The sequence below is a fragment of the Acanthaster planci genome, linkage group LG06 (assembly GCF_054643075.1).
Source record: "Acanthaster planci isolate LZ-2023a linkage group LG06, COTS_SCS, whole genome shotgun sequence".
NCBI classification, from domain to species: domain Eukaryota; kingdom Metazoa; phylum Echinodermata; class Asteroidea; order Valvatida; family Acanthasteridae; genus Acanthaster; species Acanthaster planci.
In genome coordinates, this window is record NC_141782.1 from 1,747,366 (window position 1) to 1,762,128 (window position 14,763).

General features: G+C 41.2%; 2 protein-coding genes across 5 annotated transcripts in view; one reads left to right on the forward strand and one right to left on the reverse strand.

The window, feature by feature from the left end:
* Nucleotides 1–586: 586 nt before the first annotated feature.
* LOC110990021 (PRELI domain containing protein 3A-like) lies at nucleotides 587–6,322 on the reverse strand. Its single transcript, XM_087137660.1, has 6 exons — nucleotides 6,136–6,322; nucleotides 5,222–5,390; nucleotides 4,593–4,679; nucleotides 3,741–3,811; nucleotides 3,318–3,420; nucleotides 587–2,578 (listed from the first exon to the last, which is right to left on the reverse strand). Exons 1-6 carry the CDS (start codon nucleotides 6,165–6,167, stop codon nucleotides 2,456–2,458), a joined length of 585 nt encoding a protein of 194 aa, XP_086993786.1. The 5' UTR covers nucleotides 6,168–6,322; the 3' UTR covers nucleotides 587–2,455.
* A 916-nt stretch (nucleotides 6,323–7,238) lies between these two features.
* Nucleotides 7,239–14,763, forward strand: part of LOC110990022 (axonemal central pair apparatus protein HYDIN-like) — a 68,347-nt gene continuing 60,822 nt past the window's right edge. For 3 of the 4 annotated variants that reach the window (XM_087137626.1, XM_087137630.1, XM_087137629.1), the window contains exons 1-9: nucleotides 7,275–7,406; nucleotides 10,097–10,244; nucleotides 10,533–10,658; nucleotides 11,143–11,262; nucleotides 11,679–11,813; nucleotides 12,144–12,343; nucleotides 12,818–12,942; nucleotides 13,254–13,455; nucleotides 14,063–14,189. In XM_087137626.1, the coding sequence (XP_086993752.1) occupies nucleotides 10,116–10,244; nucleotides 10,533–10,658; nucleotides 11,143–11,262; nucleotides 11,679–11,813; nucleotides 12,144–12,343; nucleotides 12,818–12,942; nucleotides 13,254–13,455; nucleotides 14,063–14,189 (1,164 nt within the window). In that variant the 5' untranslated portion in view covers nucleotides 7,275–7,406; nucleotides 10,097–10,115. Of the gene's footprint in view, nucleotides 7,407–10,096; nucleotides 10,245–10,532; nucleotides 10,659–11,142; nucleotides 11,263–11,678; nucleotides 11,814–12,143; nucleotides 12,344–12,817; nucleotides 12,943–13,253; nucleotides 13,456–14,062; nucleotides 14,190–14,763 lie in introns of all 4 variants that reach the window. The other variant, XM_087137627.1, reaches the window with a different exon arrangement.

Sequence of the window (14,763 nt, forward strand, 5' to 3'; positions counted from 1 at the left end):
ATGGAAGGAAGAAGCAAAATAGCTTAGATATTTTGAGTGGATCAGATTCAAATTGTTCAGAATGGTAAAGAGGGACACAGAATATAATACAGATTTTTTTTTAGTGGGGAAATTTGGAGTAAATGTACTATTAGACTATATGGAATATATTTTGGGCCATTTTGAAAACATTCCCTTTGTTTTAGATACTAGAATTTCGGCAAAATTTGCTTGACCGCCTCACACAGGTCAGTACCCAAAGGGGAAACTCTGTCACACTTCTTAATACCAGGTTGTTTAAGGGACAGTGGATGGGGTTGGAATTTGGGGATAGGGCATTGGGGCTCGTACATCAAAACAGGTCAAACTCCTGTCTGAGTGTTGCTTGTGCACAGGATTAGTATTGTCTGATACTTTCACAACCAGACCAGAGAAGGTCTCCACAGAATGAACCTAGTCATTTGCTAGAAGCCATATTGTTATGCCGAAAAGATTTTCAAGAGAAATTGTGCCCAAGCTTTGATGATACTCTGATCTACAAGCCAATCAGTTTCCAGCAAAGTCAAGAAAAATCCTCAACACAAAAACACACAATTTAGCCAAAAAATGTTGGTGTCACTGAAATTTAATTTTCCCAGCCACCGGATGAATTTTTCTAAACAGTATTTTTAAATATACAAATCTTCAACAGTAATAGAATCAATGGCCATTTCATATTACAGAGAAAACAGACAAATACCCAATCACAAACCCTCAAATATTTACTGCAATCTCAAAGAAATGACATTACAAACATTTGTTTATATATAAATAAAATTGCTATTTGTACAGTACAAAAAATTAAAACTAATCACTAAGGGTTTTATGTTTCAAGGACACGAGTGATTAATATGCTCAGACATTAATGGGCAAATTTAAATTTTGGAAAAATATAACCAATCATTGGGGTTTATATTTAACATTTTAGAGACATGAATAACCCAACTCTGAGGGAAAGAAATCGGAAAGTTAAAATTTTGGCCAAAAATTGAAACTTGTCCTTAGGTTTCGAATATTAATGTTCATGGACATGAATAATTCCAATGCTTGGACACAATTGGCATATTTCAATATTGGAATACAAATGTGCAATCCACTCCGAGCGGAACGAAGTGAGCCTTTTTTTTTTGTACTCTCCACAAAAGCGCGCCATGAGGCCCGGAAATATATGCGCGTTTGACGCGGAGCACGCGTAACTATTTATTCCGGCTTGTATGGTCTTTGCATACACGCAGAATGCGTGCAAGAACCTGCTTGTAACCACCTGTCTTTCTTTTCGCTGATTGGGGGTGCACTTCAGCTCGGGATGGGTAACCTGTGCCATTGATGTTGAAATTTGCTGTGAACATTAAGCAATTCATATTTTAAAAAGACTGATTTTTCTGAATTTATGTCAACTGACATGGTTATATGTTTCCTCAGTTGTCTAAGACTATCTGTTATTCACCTTCATTCTGATGACATTGATTGGCAGGCAAATGATCGTTGCATCCTCAGCTCATCAGCCAAACTTTAAAGAAATAAACCTTTCCTAATATCTTGGGTTTGTACACATTTTTATAAACAGATTTACAACAGTATGCTACTTGGACTGAAGATATGCTAATCCCTGCAGAATTACAAAAGATTTGATAACATACATAAGCAAACAAAACTTGAAGATTCAAAGAAGGAAGAAAGGCTAATCATTGATATTGGACACAAGGTTTCATTCTCTTGTACGCAAACATCTTCATAACCAAATCCTCGGGTCGTGTCATACTCTCACCGAACATTGTGCGACTGAAGCACGGTTACAGCAAAAGAGTTGCATTGCAGGTCTGATTTCACTCCCACTGCAGCGAGGAGTTCAATTCATAATGCGTCGATTTCAAATTCAATACCTGCAAGAACTCAAATTCCAAAAAAGGTGCCAGTTTCGGCAAAAAATAAATCCTCAACAAATTTGGGTGATGCTCACGACCCCCAGTGTCTTGCAACCAATAACTTGAGTAGTACCAACCCTGTCAGAACTATACAAGACTCTCTGACCTCATACATGCTTTACAAATAAACTTCAATACTGCCTGGGATATCCCATGTGCGGGTCGTTACCAAGGATTTCTCCAACGAGAAACTGAAAGTATTAAAAAGCCACATCTGTAAAAACTCACAATATCAGATCTGCACCTTATACAAGTGTATAAAAATAAAAGCAGGACATAAGTGCTTAAAAGCCTTTTGTCCACCACTGGTCACGGCTACTTAAAGCCTCAAAACAAGGTACGTCCGGCTGGCGTGAGCACCTCTCTCACTCAAGTGCATAGAATGTACTTCAAACATTTTGGCATCAGAGTGGCGACTGCCCGAAATGTAACACATCTAAGGCGGGCTTACGTTTGTAGCACTCGTCCCCACCCCGGGGGGAGCGTGCGGCTGGGGTGGGGAGGGGTTAGCATTATTCGTAGTTGAGTCCTTCCATGCTGTGCTTGATGTCTTCCATGCTCTTGTTGACTTGGGAAGCCAGGTCTTTCATCTCTTGGTTGATGGTCTGGATGACCCATTCCATCGCGTCACGACCCTGTCGCGCGGATATAAAAAACAACAGCTGCCATGTTATGAAGTCATCGTTTGAGCAATTCCGTGACAGACTTCTCCTGTAAAGTTAGGGCGCTTTGCAAGTGTGAATGGTGGAAGTGGGGATGGTTGGGTCGATGCCGTCTGATCAGTCTTATTTACATTATTTACATTCCTGACCAAAAAATGCACAATTCTCTTTCCTCCTTCCAACACTTCTCAATTAAAAAAAAAAGATCGCACATTTGTAGTGCTTAAGCAGACCACTGGCTTGGCTGGTTCTACAACAGAGCACTGAGGTTTGCATTTTAAATTCTGTGTTAATTTGTGAACATATCAGCATTCTGAAAAAGTGACTGGATCTTTTAGATGGAATTTGTTGCTAAGAGGGGTGCGAGTGGCCGCCTACAAAAAAAAAAGCTGAAGTTGGCTGACGAGAAGCCGGAATTTAAAAAGTTGTAATATTTTTGAGCAGAGAAGGTGTAAAAACAGGCTGAAATTCAGAGTAAAGATATGAACAAAAAAAGCTGAATTCCCCCAGCCCGGTAGCAAGCGGGTTAATCTGGCTTTGAATGAGAAACCTGGATTGTGTGAGCGAAGCACAGTGACAATTTGACGAATATGGAATATAGCATTTCTTGGTTTTAAAAAGAACAAATCTTTGAATTGGCATCAACTCATTTGTCAAAAGAAGCCCGTCTGCCAACAGTCAAATGTGAACTTTGTGAAACTTAGCAACTTACGGCAGCGGATTTTGATGAGATCGTGTTGGTAACCAGCGACTCTAGATGACCAGCCAACCTAAACCCGTTGACAGTGACTATTGCTTCTTGCCTCAGTAACGTTCTGAAGAAAAAAAAAAATTGGTGACTCAGTCAGGTTATCAGGTACTGATTGATTTGGTTTGATTTGATCTGATTTGATTTAGTTAGTTAATGGTGTCAACTTTGTGGATTATGTATATACATATACTAAATTCATTCCTGATCTCAATTGATCAAGATTCTCACATATTGTTTTCACCAAAATTAAGGACACCAGTGTCGCAAAACACAGCTGCTGTCCTCAAGAAAAGTTTAGAATGCAAACCTTTTATCATGAGTGACAATCCTGACAAGAATAGCTGTTACTTTTAATGTCTCTGGACGAACCCGAATGATACTTACGCATTTTTCAGGGTTGGATGTGGCCTATATACAAGCTCTTCATCAATTGATACGTAGCTGTTCAGAGTTATCTAATAAAAAAAAGGAAAGAGGATAGAGGAATTCAATGGTTTTTTATTATATATGGTATGTTTAGTGCGGATACCATGCATCAGTTTGCATGAGTCACGAGCAACAGACTCCCACATCCTGTCAGTCAAAAATTAGGTACAGAGATGAGTAAACGGATCCATGGAGAAGACAGTCGTGTAATTATGTAAACTCAAAGGGCATTTTTGCTTTGAATTTTCCTGAAACCTCCAATATCCTTCAATGTGTAGAAACCAATGACATACACGCCATGCCAAGTAATAACGGATGCGTTCCACCTTCCCAAATCCTACAAAATCTTCCAAAGCCATCTGGTGGATTTTCTTTAACAATCTTGTAGGGGTCAGATTAACATATCAAGTTATAATAACCTAGTGAGCGCCTAAATTTATCGCGCTGGGGCTCAAGTAACATTGCAACGATATGGATCTTTACAACAATTGTTGTCGGTTGCAACTGTTGAAGTCCCTCCTAGTGTATGACCTGCCAAGCTGAATGAGATTGTATGCTGATTTTCAAAGTTTCTCAGAATCTGGGATCGATGTGCTGCACTGCGTTCCATGAAAAAGCCATTTTCTTAAGGCTTTGGATTCTCTTGAGCCAAACAGAAACCAACCATTTCAAAATGGACTGCCCAACTTGCATCCAACATAATACGATGGCGAATTAGTTTGGCTCTCGTGGACGAAATCCAGAAATCTGCCGAGGGCAGTATTTATCCTTGCAGGGGCTACCAAAATGAAAGCAGGTTTTGATACTTACATTTTTAGATTTGAGCCTTAGTACTTTCTCTTGTGCGTCTACGAGGGAGTGTTCACTTGCGTAACATGTTGGATTCAGACCAAGAAACTGCCGGAAGAGAAGGAATTCATGACAAGATTCAGTTTATGTCTGTCATAGAATGGCACATTTCAGTATTGCAGTACTGAACATGTTGGATTTGCTGTTGATGCTGACATGTCAGTCAGCATCATGCGTTTTTTTTTGTCCTGCATGCTTTTACGTTACGGAGCTCTCCATGCACACTATCAGGTGACCCCAAAAGTTTGAGATTTGACTGCCCTGCTGGAGATTGGACAGAAATTCTATCCTCACAAATAGACTTCTGACAGCTTTTTTGAACAGGTACATGTAAACTTGCTTTACACAAGCATTTCTGTTGATTAGAAATTCAAACTCGATGGTTGGAAATAAATGCCATCTGAAACAACAGGTGCAAAGGAAAATTAGTACAAACGCTTAAATTCCAGGACTTGGGAAAACTCCAACTTTCAACAATGTCGCCGGGTCAATCTACTCACCCTGACCACCCATCCAGGAAGGCCCCATTTGGTTGTGAGTATTCTGTGACTGTACAACTTCCCCGTTGGTTCGACTCAAAATCTACTCACCCTGACCACCCATCCAGGAAGGCCCCATTTGGTTGTGAGTATTCTGTGACTGTACAACTTCCCCGTTGGTTCGACTCGTCTCTCCACCACGTCCACGCCCACTACGCTGTTGTTCATCGGATTGGGGTACTTCCGCCACGCAGCTTTGGCGACTGTTTCCCACGGATGACTGGAACAAAGACATAAAAGAAAGACTTTGAAAGCCATAAGATTTTAATCGTAACTGTCTGTGTCCGACTTACTGAGGGGGTAACGCACTCAGTCGGACAGCACACTCACTGCATGGGTGTCGAGCTTCTTCGACAAACAAGTTGATGTCACGGGTGTGAATGTGATGTTTCAATATAAGAGCGTGAGCATAGACTAACCACAGTATGAGCCCCGAGCTGGGGCAAGCGAGGGCGTAATGCTCTTAGCAATGGAGGCAAAGAATAACTGAGAGAACACGCAGATTGACCAATCATGCCTAACAAACAGTACATTATGTTAAATAGGTTACCATGGTTTACTTTCTGAACAGTAAGGCACTACTCTGTGGCGTACTGTTCAGGAAGTAGGCTTACCATGGTTACAGCAGCCAAACTTTTTTTTCATGTTTTTCTTGAGATTTTGTTTGAAAAAATAAAAGTATAACAGTTTGAAAGAATTGTGGGTGGTGATCACGCCCTCCATTTAAATGGTAGGCTGAGGTCATGCCGGTACACCACGGGTACACAAAGCAACCCCTGTAGGCAATGGTAATTGTGGAGCAGGCATTGGACAATGCTTAATACTCGGTGCAATATCACCACGTTCACTACGGCAGTGTGCAGCTGCGGGTCAAACTTCCCGAACTTTCCTACACCATCGAACCGTGATCATGCACCATGTGTGTGCACTGAAATAAGCAGAAAGGTTAATGCCACAATACTTACTAGAAAACGTGCTCGGTACTCCAGATTTTCATGATTTCTACATATACATGTACTTCTGTCAGTTTCTGATTCTCATACACAAGAAAATACCCTCACTAGTACTATGTTGGGAGACAACTTTCCACTATACTAATACCGGTTACTACCGCAAGTTACGTATGTGCAGCATGAATGAATTGCGTCAGATGCCGGGTCACAGCCCCGGAACTATTAGCAACGATTGGGCTGGTGCACTGACCCGGCATTCTAAGAAAACACGTGGGAAGACTGGGAGCCATGTGGGTGGTTTTACGTAGGTGTCACTCACTCACTCACTTCTCAGTGACTGAAGGCAAACTTTGTTCCGCTACTAGACAATGTAGTACCTTCCTTTCTTATCGAGTCAAATCCCCTCTGCATGTCAGATTACGTATGCGACGGTGTAATTATGGATTTGATAAAATGCTTTGGTTTGAAAATTTTTTTCGAATAACACAAAAGTGTTAACTGAATAAAAAGCGTATGAAAGAGCTGATCAACCCAGGATTGACTGGTGATTAACAAAAAAGATATTACACAATAATTTGTTTTAGTGTACTCAAATATAATAGTCTACGGTTGAGAATGTGAGGAGTAGCGGCATGTGAACGGGTTCAGTTACAGTGTATCTTGATCCTTGTTCCTCATAAGGTATGAGAATTTTCGTGTCATCGATCGTTTCAGTTCACTCTTTGACAAGCTTGGCAGCTCCAGTTAAATTTTCGAGTGACAGGGTACTTTTTGCCTACTTTTGATAGGAAAGGAAATGAAACAGTCTGAAATGGCTCTTGGCCATCACTTTAGAAAGTTTTTCTCTTCTTGGGGGAGTGGCCCCAGGCCCCCACTGTCTTCATAATTGTAAAAGAAAAATGCAAGCCTAATAAGATTCAGACGACTCACTAGTGTATTTTCGGCAAAGACTTCAGTTAAATATTCTTCCGCAGTATTAGTAAGAGCCCATCCCCGTGGATTAAAACATTGTCAGAAAAGTATGCGTTCATTAGGGAACCAGATTTGGCTATAAGTTGATGTTACACATAATGTTATTGGTTAGCTCTCAAGGTGAAGCTTTATATTAAACCAATGAAAAACTTGATGGCATGAAGAGTCAGTGTTGGTTCGTTCCTTGACAACCCCCATAATCTAAAAACAAGATGGCGAAGTACTATTAGTCGTTCGGAATACAGCCCAGCAACAGAAGAAATGTTGATCTTATTTGTGCTGAATACGGCCTGAGTAAGTTTTAACCACACGTAAGTGTTAACAGGGTAAGGGTAACTGGTGTGAAATAATAACTGGCAATTGACGACCAGTATCAAGTCTTTGCCAACCTAGGAGCTGGTCATGCTGGTCACGTCACCCAATTAATCAGCAGATGTACGTGCAGACTCAAGTCAAGTCATAGGCCTATCACACATGTATCAAGTCAGTGTGAGTCAGGCCAGGGTAGGGAGGCTCATACATTTTTCAACAATTTTTGTCGGTTTTCTTTTTGACGTTATCTTGGACAGGATGTCATAAGAAAATTTTTATGTAAGTTTAAATTCCATCAGTGTCAGTAGCCTACCTGCAATTTGCAAAGCAAAGAAACATTGATTTAAATAGGAATATATTTTGAGATGTTTTGGGACTTTTTGTAGGCCTAGGCCTACATGTGTAATGCAGAGAAAACTGTGATTTTTTTTACACAAAAATGAGTATGGATTTTTACTGGAAAGCTTAAACTTCATATTTTCATAAAATCTTTGTTCTTTCCAGGCCTCATTTCAATGAATTAAATGTTGGCTTCTCTTGAAATTTCAAAAAAAATTTGAAATTGGAAATTTAATGGAGGAGCTGGAACATGTGGAAAAAGACAAATTTCAATCAGAATTTCCTTTAAAAAAAATGAGTTCCCAAATGAACAGCGCCCTCACTCATTAAGCATGTCTCTAGCCAGGGCGACCATGGCCGATCGTGATGTCAGTGAGCTTCAGTAGCCTAATTATTAGGCTAAGATTAAGGAGGGGATCGTGTATTAGGGGATCCCATTTCTATAATAGAAGGAAGACATGGAAGACCTACATTCTAACTTTTGGATTCACCTTTAACTTAGCGGTGGACATGGTTAGTGGTTAGGGAGACTCTATAAAGCAAAGCAAGTCAATTTGAAGCGGGGTTGTGTTGAGATGTTTTTGTAGCCTACATACATGTATATAATGCAGAGCAAACTGATTAGTTTGTACACAATAATGAGTGTGGATTGTAGCTGAAAACCCCAACATTCACATTTTTGTAAAATCTTTGTTCTTATTTGTGTCTTATTTCAATGAATCAAATGCTGAAATTTCAAAAATTTTGAAATTGGAAATTAAATAGAAGAGCTAGAGCCTGCAGAAAAAGACAAATTTTAATCACAATTTCCTCCTTAAGGAAATGAGTTCCCAAATAAACAGCACCCTAGCTCATGTATGCATGTCCCTACCGATGACCATGATGAAATCATAGTCAATAACTGTAGGGTTGGTTATGAAAATAAGGCAGGGTTTGAATTTTGAGGGAAATTATCACTGATTATGAGGGGAGCTGTGAATGTTTTAACACGATGCATGGTGGGGGGATTGTATACTTGGGGACCTCCCAGTTTTGTTGTCATTTTAATCTCGGCTGATTTATCAGTAAGAAAGTCACATTTTCTCACAATTTTCAATCCCAAATTTTGAAAAAATAGAGTGAGCGCAATAAAGAGGGTGTTGCTTTTGTCTTTTTGGGGGGCCGACCAGTTTTGCAAAATCAAAATGACAAAAACTGGGGTCTCAACATGCAGAACACTGGAGCACGGCGGAGCATATTCAAAAGGCAATAAAATGTGAGGCATAGACAGTTGAGCTGTCTCAAAAGTCGAGTTTACCCCTAGACATGCTAGAACTAGCCTAGAGCTCAGCGGATGACGAACCCTAGACATGCTAGGGCTAGGGTTACAGTTGAGTTGTCCTGGGCTGAGTCGAGTTGTCAAACAGTCAAGTTGTCCGAGCCCAATATAAACTTGAAGAACATGTTACACAAACACACTATTTTAGTGTTTGGAGATCTGCCATGCATATTGGTTCTAGAATTTTGCTCAGGTTTAGAGGTTCGGGGCCCAAATTAATTTTCACTTCACTTTCTGTCTGCACATATCAAGAAAAAGTGCTTGATACCTTGTGCACAAACCTCATGAGTCTGTTCTGAACAATTCTTTGTGGGGTTTTGGTGTACATGTATACCTCAATATTTCTACCATTAAATTTGACTTTTTACGACATTTTATTGCCTTCAGATGGCTAATAGATTGCTGCCCAAAAAAATGTGTGGCATCTATGTACGGAATTCTTTCAGCATATCCTTATTCTGTAAAACACCCAGACCTACCTGTAACGACATGCAGACTATTATGACATCAATTGTCCATCACTTAGCTTAAGTAATTAACGGCCCGAATGCTCACAGCATCAGAAAATTCATGTCTAGAATTTCTAATGTCAGGAGCATTGGGCTGGAGTTATTTGAGGCTTGCTGAACTATTGAAATAAAAAGTGCAAGGCAAGGTATTTTTTTATTTCCATAAGGCCCCCCAAAAGTCTTTCCTCTCTGGTCAGCGCGTGCATCAATTTCAAGCATGCGCTTTTTTTTCTCTCTGCAAGAGCTGCAACAGCGCCCTCTATTGCTGCACTGCCTCAACATTTTTGCAGCCAGCTCGATCTTTTACTCAGGGCGATAGATCCCGATGTTGAACAAAGCCGCATTGCTGCATCAGTGCCGGAACATCAGTCTAACCAGAGACAAACTATTATTGTTTTTTTGCCCTGAGATAACATTCCTCAAAAATTTACATTTGGCAAGCCCTACTAGACAAGGGCATTTTATGTTTTGCATCCTGTCACCGTAGATTAGTTAACTTTTTTTTTCTACATTTAATTTACAGACAAAGCGATATTGCCAACATGCCCACGGGTCTGGAGAAGCAGACGGCCCAGCGGGCCACTGACTGTGGGGAGACACCGGAATATGTCAGCAAAGTCACTGCTCCCAGAAACCCCAAACTGGTCAGAGGGCCCGTGGAAGAACCTAAAGTAAGCAGGTCTTGGCAGACCTTGTTCTAGCTGTGTCACAGTCATGGTTGTTGCCATTAAAGTGGTCTTCAAAGTATAGCTTGCAGAATTCACTTCTGTCAATGTACTAAATAAATGCTATTAAAATAAAAACACCACTCTCTTTGACGACAATGGGAATAAAACGTACAGCTTGAGGTCAAAGGCTGTTTCTAACCTAGAGTGAACCTTCTGCAGACGTTGGCTACCCTTAAAGTCAGTTGTGTGATATCGGGCATTTTTATCGTTTTTCACAAAAATATCCTGCAGTTGACGCCGTCGTCCTTCATGAAGGAGATGGCACAGACGACCTCGGAGAAGCTTGCCAACACGCACGACATGCGGATCCCACAGGTCATTGAACTCCTGGACATGGGAGACACAACTCACCAAAAGGTAGAGGAAGCGGCAGTTTGAAGAGACACTGGACCACGTTGACGGTCGAAACACAAAATTCACCAATTTGGTGTATTTCAAATCGGGTCAAATCCCTCATGAATCACATTGTAGCTGATTGTTGCTTTCGCACAGGGGCTGTGTAGTGAACTTCAATTAAGCAATGAGATAAGACATTTGGTAACATTTCTCAGTGTCTTTTCAAACATGTAAGCACAAACTGTTCCCAGAAACTTTGCAACCGTCGTAAGCAGTGGTCGATATTCATAAGATGATATTTATTTGAAGAGCCGAACTGATTCATTTTCTCGGAACCAGAGTGGGACAAATTTTTTCAATCCAAAAACTGTTCAACACAAATTGTTTTAATTTCTCCTATATCTATCTTTTGGCCAAATCACAGTGACAATTTACTAACTCTCTTACGTTATCCTGCGCTCATTGAAATAACTTTGGTCTGGTGATTTACGTCGCCATTGTCCAGTTCTCTGTTGTGGACATCGATGAGCCCATGTTCCAGCCGTTCCCGTCCGAGATTGTCTTCCAACAGTTTGAGCCTCACGAGGTCTACGAGGTTCCCTTGCTCCTCAGGAACAGTGATAAAGTGAGTAGCTCCCTCAGCTGTGATTGCTAAGCAGATCTTTGACGAGACTTTTTCGTCGCGTTGCCATTTTGCATTGAAAATATGCTTACGTATCATTTTTAAGAACTTTTTTTTTTTTTCAACTGAATAATGGAATGGTCACTTCTGGACTTGTTCTCTTTCAATTTGCCAGCAATCAGCGTTGTAACCAAAACTGTACCTGCAAATTGATCTTAATGAATGTGTCTCTTCAGTTTCAGAGCTACAGGTCGTTGGACGAAGTAGGGAAATTGGTTTTAAACACAGCATTGATTCTGGGGAAATAATTGCATTTCTTTTATGTTGAAAAGTTCGTGAGCAACCTGTCCTGTATTGTCATTTCATCTCTGATCTCAGATCTCTGTCAACGATGACTTGCATCTTTGCTTGTTTCACAGGTTTCTAGACTGGTCAAAGTGTTCCAGGCAGACTCACCTTACTTCAAGATTATCAGCCCTCCCGACATCGGGAACAAGGTCGCCCCTGGCATGGCCATCATCTTCAGGATCCAGTTCATGCCAGCCGAGAAGAAGGTTGGCATTTCAACTTTCGAATTAATTTTCCAAGCTCCTTTCTCCGCGACAAGAGCCTCAAGCATTTCTCTCGCGATCATCGCCTTCTGACATTATTAACTTCTTAATTTTGCTAATGTTTATGTGATCTGTTTTTACTGTAATTTTTGTAAATGCAGTTGACATTTAATATTGCTTTGTTGTGTTGACCCTGCAGTGTACTGTAATTTGAGCAGTTTAAAATACGTCCTAAAGGATTTTTGCCGTAACTTCACATGGAAAAAATCAATCATAATTTGATTGTAATCATTCCTGAGATGTCATCATTGCTGATTTTCCCCCTCTATGTAGGATTACAACCACGAGCTGATCTGTATGACGGAGCGAGAGAAGTTCGTAGTACCGGTGAAGGCCATCGGTGCCCGGGCCCTCCTGGACTTCCCCGACCAGGTCAACTTCTCCACCTGCCCCGTCAAGTACCCCTCCACCAAGACGTTGCTCGTCAGGAATGTGGGCAACAGAGATGCCAGGTTCTCCCTCGACGTGCCGCTGTAAGTTGGATGAAAAATAACAATGATCTATTTCACTGTAACGTTTGTATTTTTGACTTCACTGTATCACAGTGTTTGTTGTAAAATATGGCTCTTGTTGATAAAAACTTCCTTGAAATACCATTTTCGGTTGGACAAATTGCCAAGCCTAATGAGAATGAATGACCTTTGCAAACTGAAACGGTGCAGATGTTGTTTTGCCCTTAGCTGTTAATTCTTCTTTCCAATATTTTCATATTCAAGGATATTGTTGGACTGGACTAGTGGAAACCTGCATTTTAGCCGGATGAACTGTGCGATTTTCAGCCGTATTCCGATCTCGCAAAATGAAAAGTTTAGAAGTAGATCTAGGATCTGAAATTCAGTAAAAGATGAGAAATCTTTGTGATAATTGTTTTGTTATTTTCCTAACATTGGGCTTTGAATGCCTTGTGACCAGGAATTTATTGGTGGAGTCTTCCTTTTTTTTTTCAGGCCATTCACGGTTCATCCTGATTGTGGCACCTTGGCCGTGAACGAGAGCCTTCAGGTAGAAGTGACGTTCAAACCGAGCACCATTGGAGACCACAGCCAAGACCTTACCATCTCCTACGACACAGGTCAGTATAGAGTGACAGGGTGAACTTTTGTTGGGATCAAAGTTGCTTACGCACTATTTATCTTTGCCATGTGAGAAAACCGTCAAAATGAAGCTTTCATAGAGACACAGCTACCCACTGAGACACTGTTATTTAACTGAAAGGGCAGGAAATCTTGCAGATCACAGTAAATCCGGTATCAAAATTCAGCTTGTTGAGTTTCAGACTTGGTTTTCATCAGCCGCTACTGCCCGTCTGATGGTATCCTTGGTTTAACTGCACAAAGATCATTGCAATGCAAATAACAGTGTACATGGTCAAATTGTGAACAGGTGAAGACATCTTTGTCACGCTGTACGGTGCGGCCGTGGACGCCAACGTCCGACTGGACAAGAACACCGTCCGCATCGAGAACACCTTCATCTCCATGGCCAATCAGCGGTCGGTGACCATCAACAACCGCAGCGACGTCATCGCTCACTTCCAGTGGAAGCCGTTTGCCTCCGTTGACGAGGAGGGGCAACAGAAGGACAGGTGGGTCGGATCAAAATTTGATTCCAGGTCAGATTTGTTTCCTGATCAAGATCTCCCGGGAAAATATTTCCAGATGTTCAAATCAACCCGTAACAATGTGGCCCAACCTAATCAAACGAGTTGTTTTGAGTTGAAATGCATCTTTCACAATGTAAATCAGTAGGACCCCTCAACATTTGTTTCGCCCATGTGATGCTCATTTTATCAGGATGCCAATCTCAGTGATCCATCGAAATTTAATTTCTTTTTCAACGATAGCAGCCAGCAGCTGAATTATGGTCCAATTACACTAGCCAAAGACTCGTAGAATTACGCATAGGATAAGTAAAAACATTATAAACATTAACAAATACCAATAAACAAAAGTATAAAAGATAAAGACATGTGAATAATTAATCCAGTGATACGGAACATTCTGGTGATAGCAATAAAATAATAAACGACCCCCTATGTATCCCTGTTTACTAAGTACAAGAAGATGATGACTGGTTATCAAAATGTAGCACTTACTTTGCTATCTCTTATGGCTTACGGTAATGAGATTGAATGAAGAAATGGCCTTAAGATTCTTTTCAGTGATGTATATGAAACTTTGTATTGGTGACAGATTTTGCACCGATCTAGCCGAGGAGGAACAGGCGGAGCATGATCGCTTCCTGGAGGAGTGCATCGTGGATCACACGCTGCGTGACAAAATGGCCATCCTCACCCGAACCTTCCACAACAGGAGAAAGGTGAGCAGTGTAACAGTGATTATTGGCACTGGAAACTTGTCCTAACTGTGGCTCTTCAGTGGACGCAGGGTTTGAAAGTTGCTCATAGACGACGAGCCGATTTGGAGTCCAGAGCCTGCTGAAAATGAAGCGTGTCTTTGGTCACTAGGGATAATCAGTACATGAGCGCGAGACTGGCTCTGTCAGTCTGACTGTACGACATAGGCATTGAACATGTTGCAAACAACTGGCTGATGCCTGGTGTTCATGCGGTCGTCTGTAACGCAGATGGTCCGCAAGACGTGAAGACGCAGACACAAACGGAAGAGACGGTGCATGATGTCATTCGAAACATTGAACAAAATGGCGTCCGAAACTTTGTGTTGTTTTGGGGAAAATTCCCTTTTAGATTGACCGTACCGCCTCATGATGCCAAACCTGAGCACGTACTCCAGTGTCATGCATTTCGTGGATGGTAAGGGTGTAAGCCTTAAGCATTAAGGAGGAAATGGGCAAAATTTCCGGAACTAAAGCGAGAGGGACATTGTTGCACGCCGGTCATGCCCGCAAGCGTGCTCTCCGACGCAGACAGTTG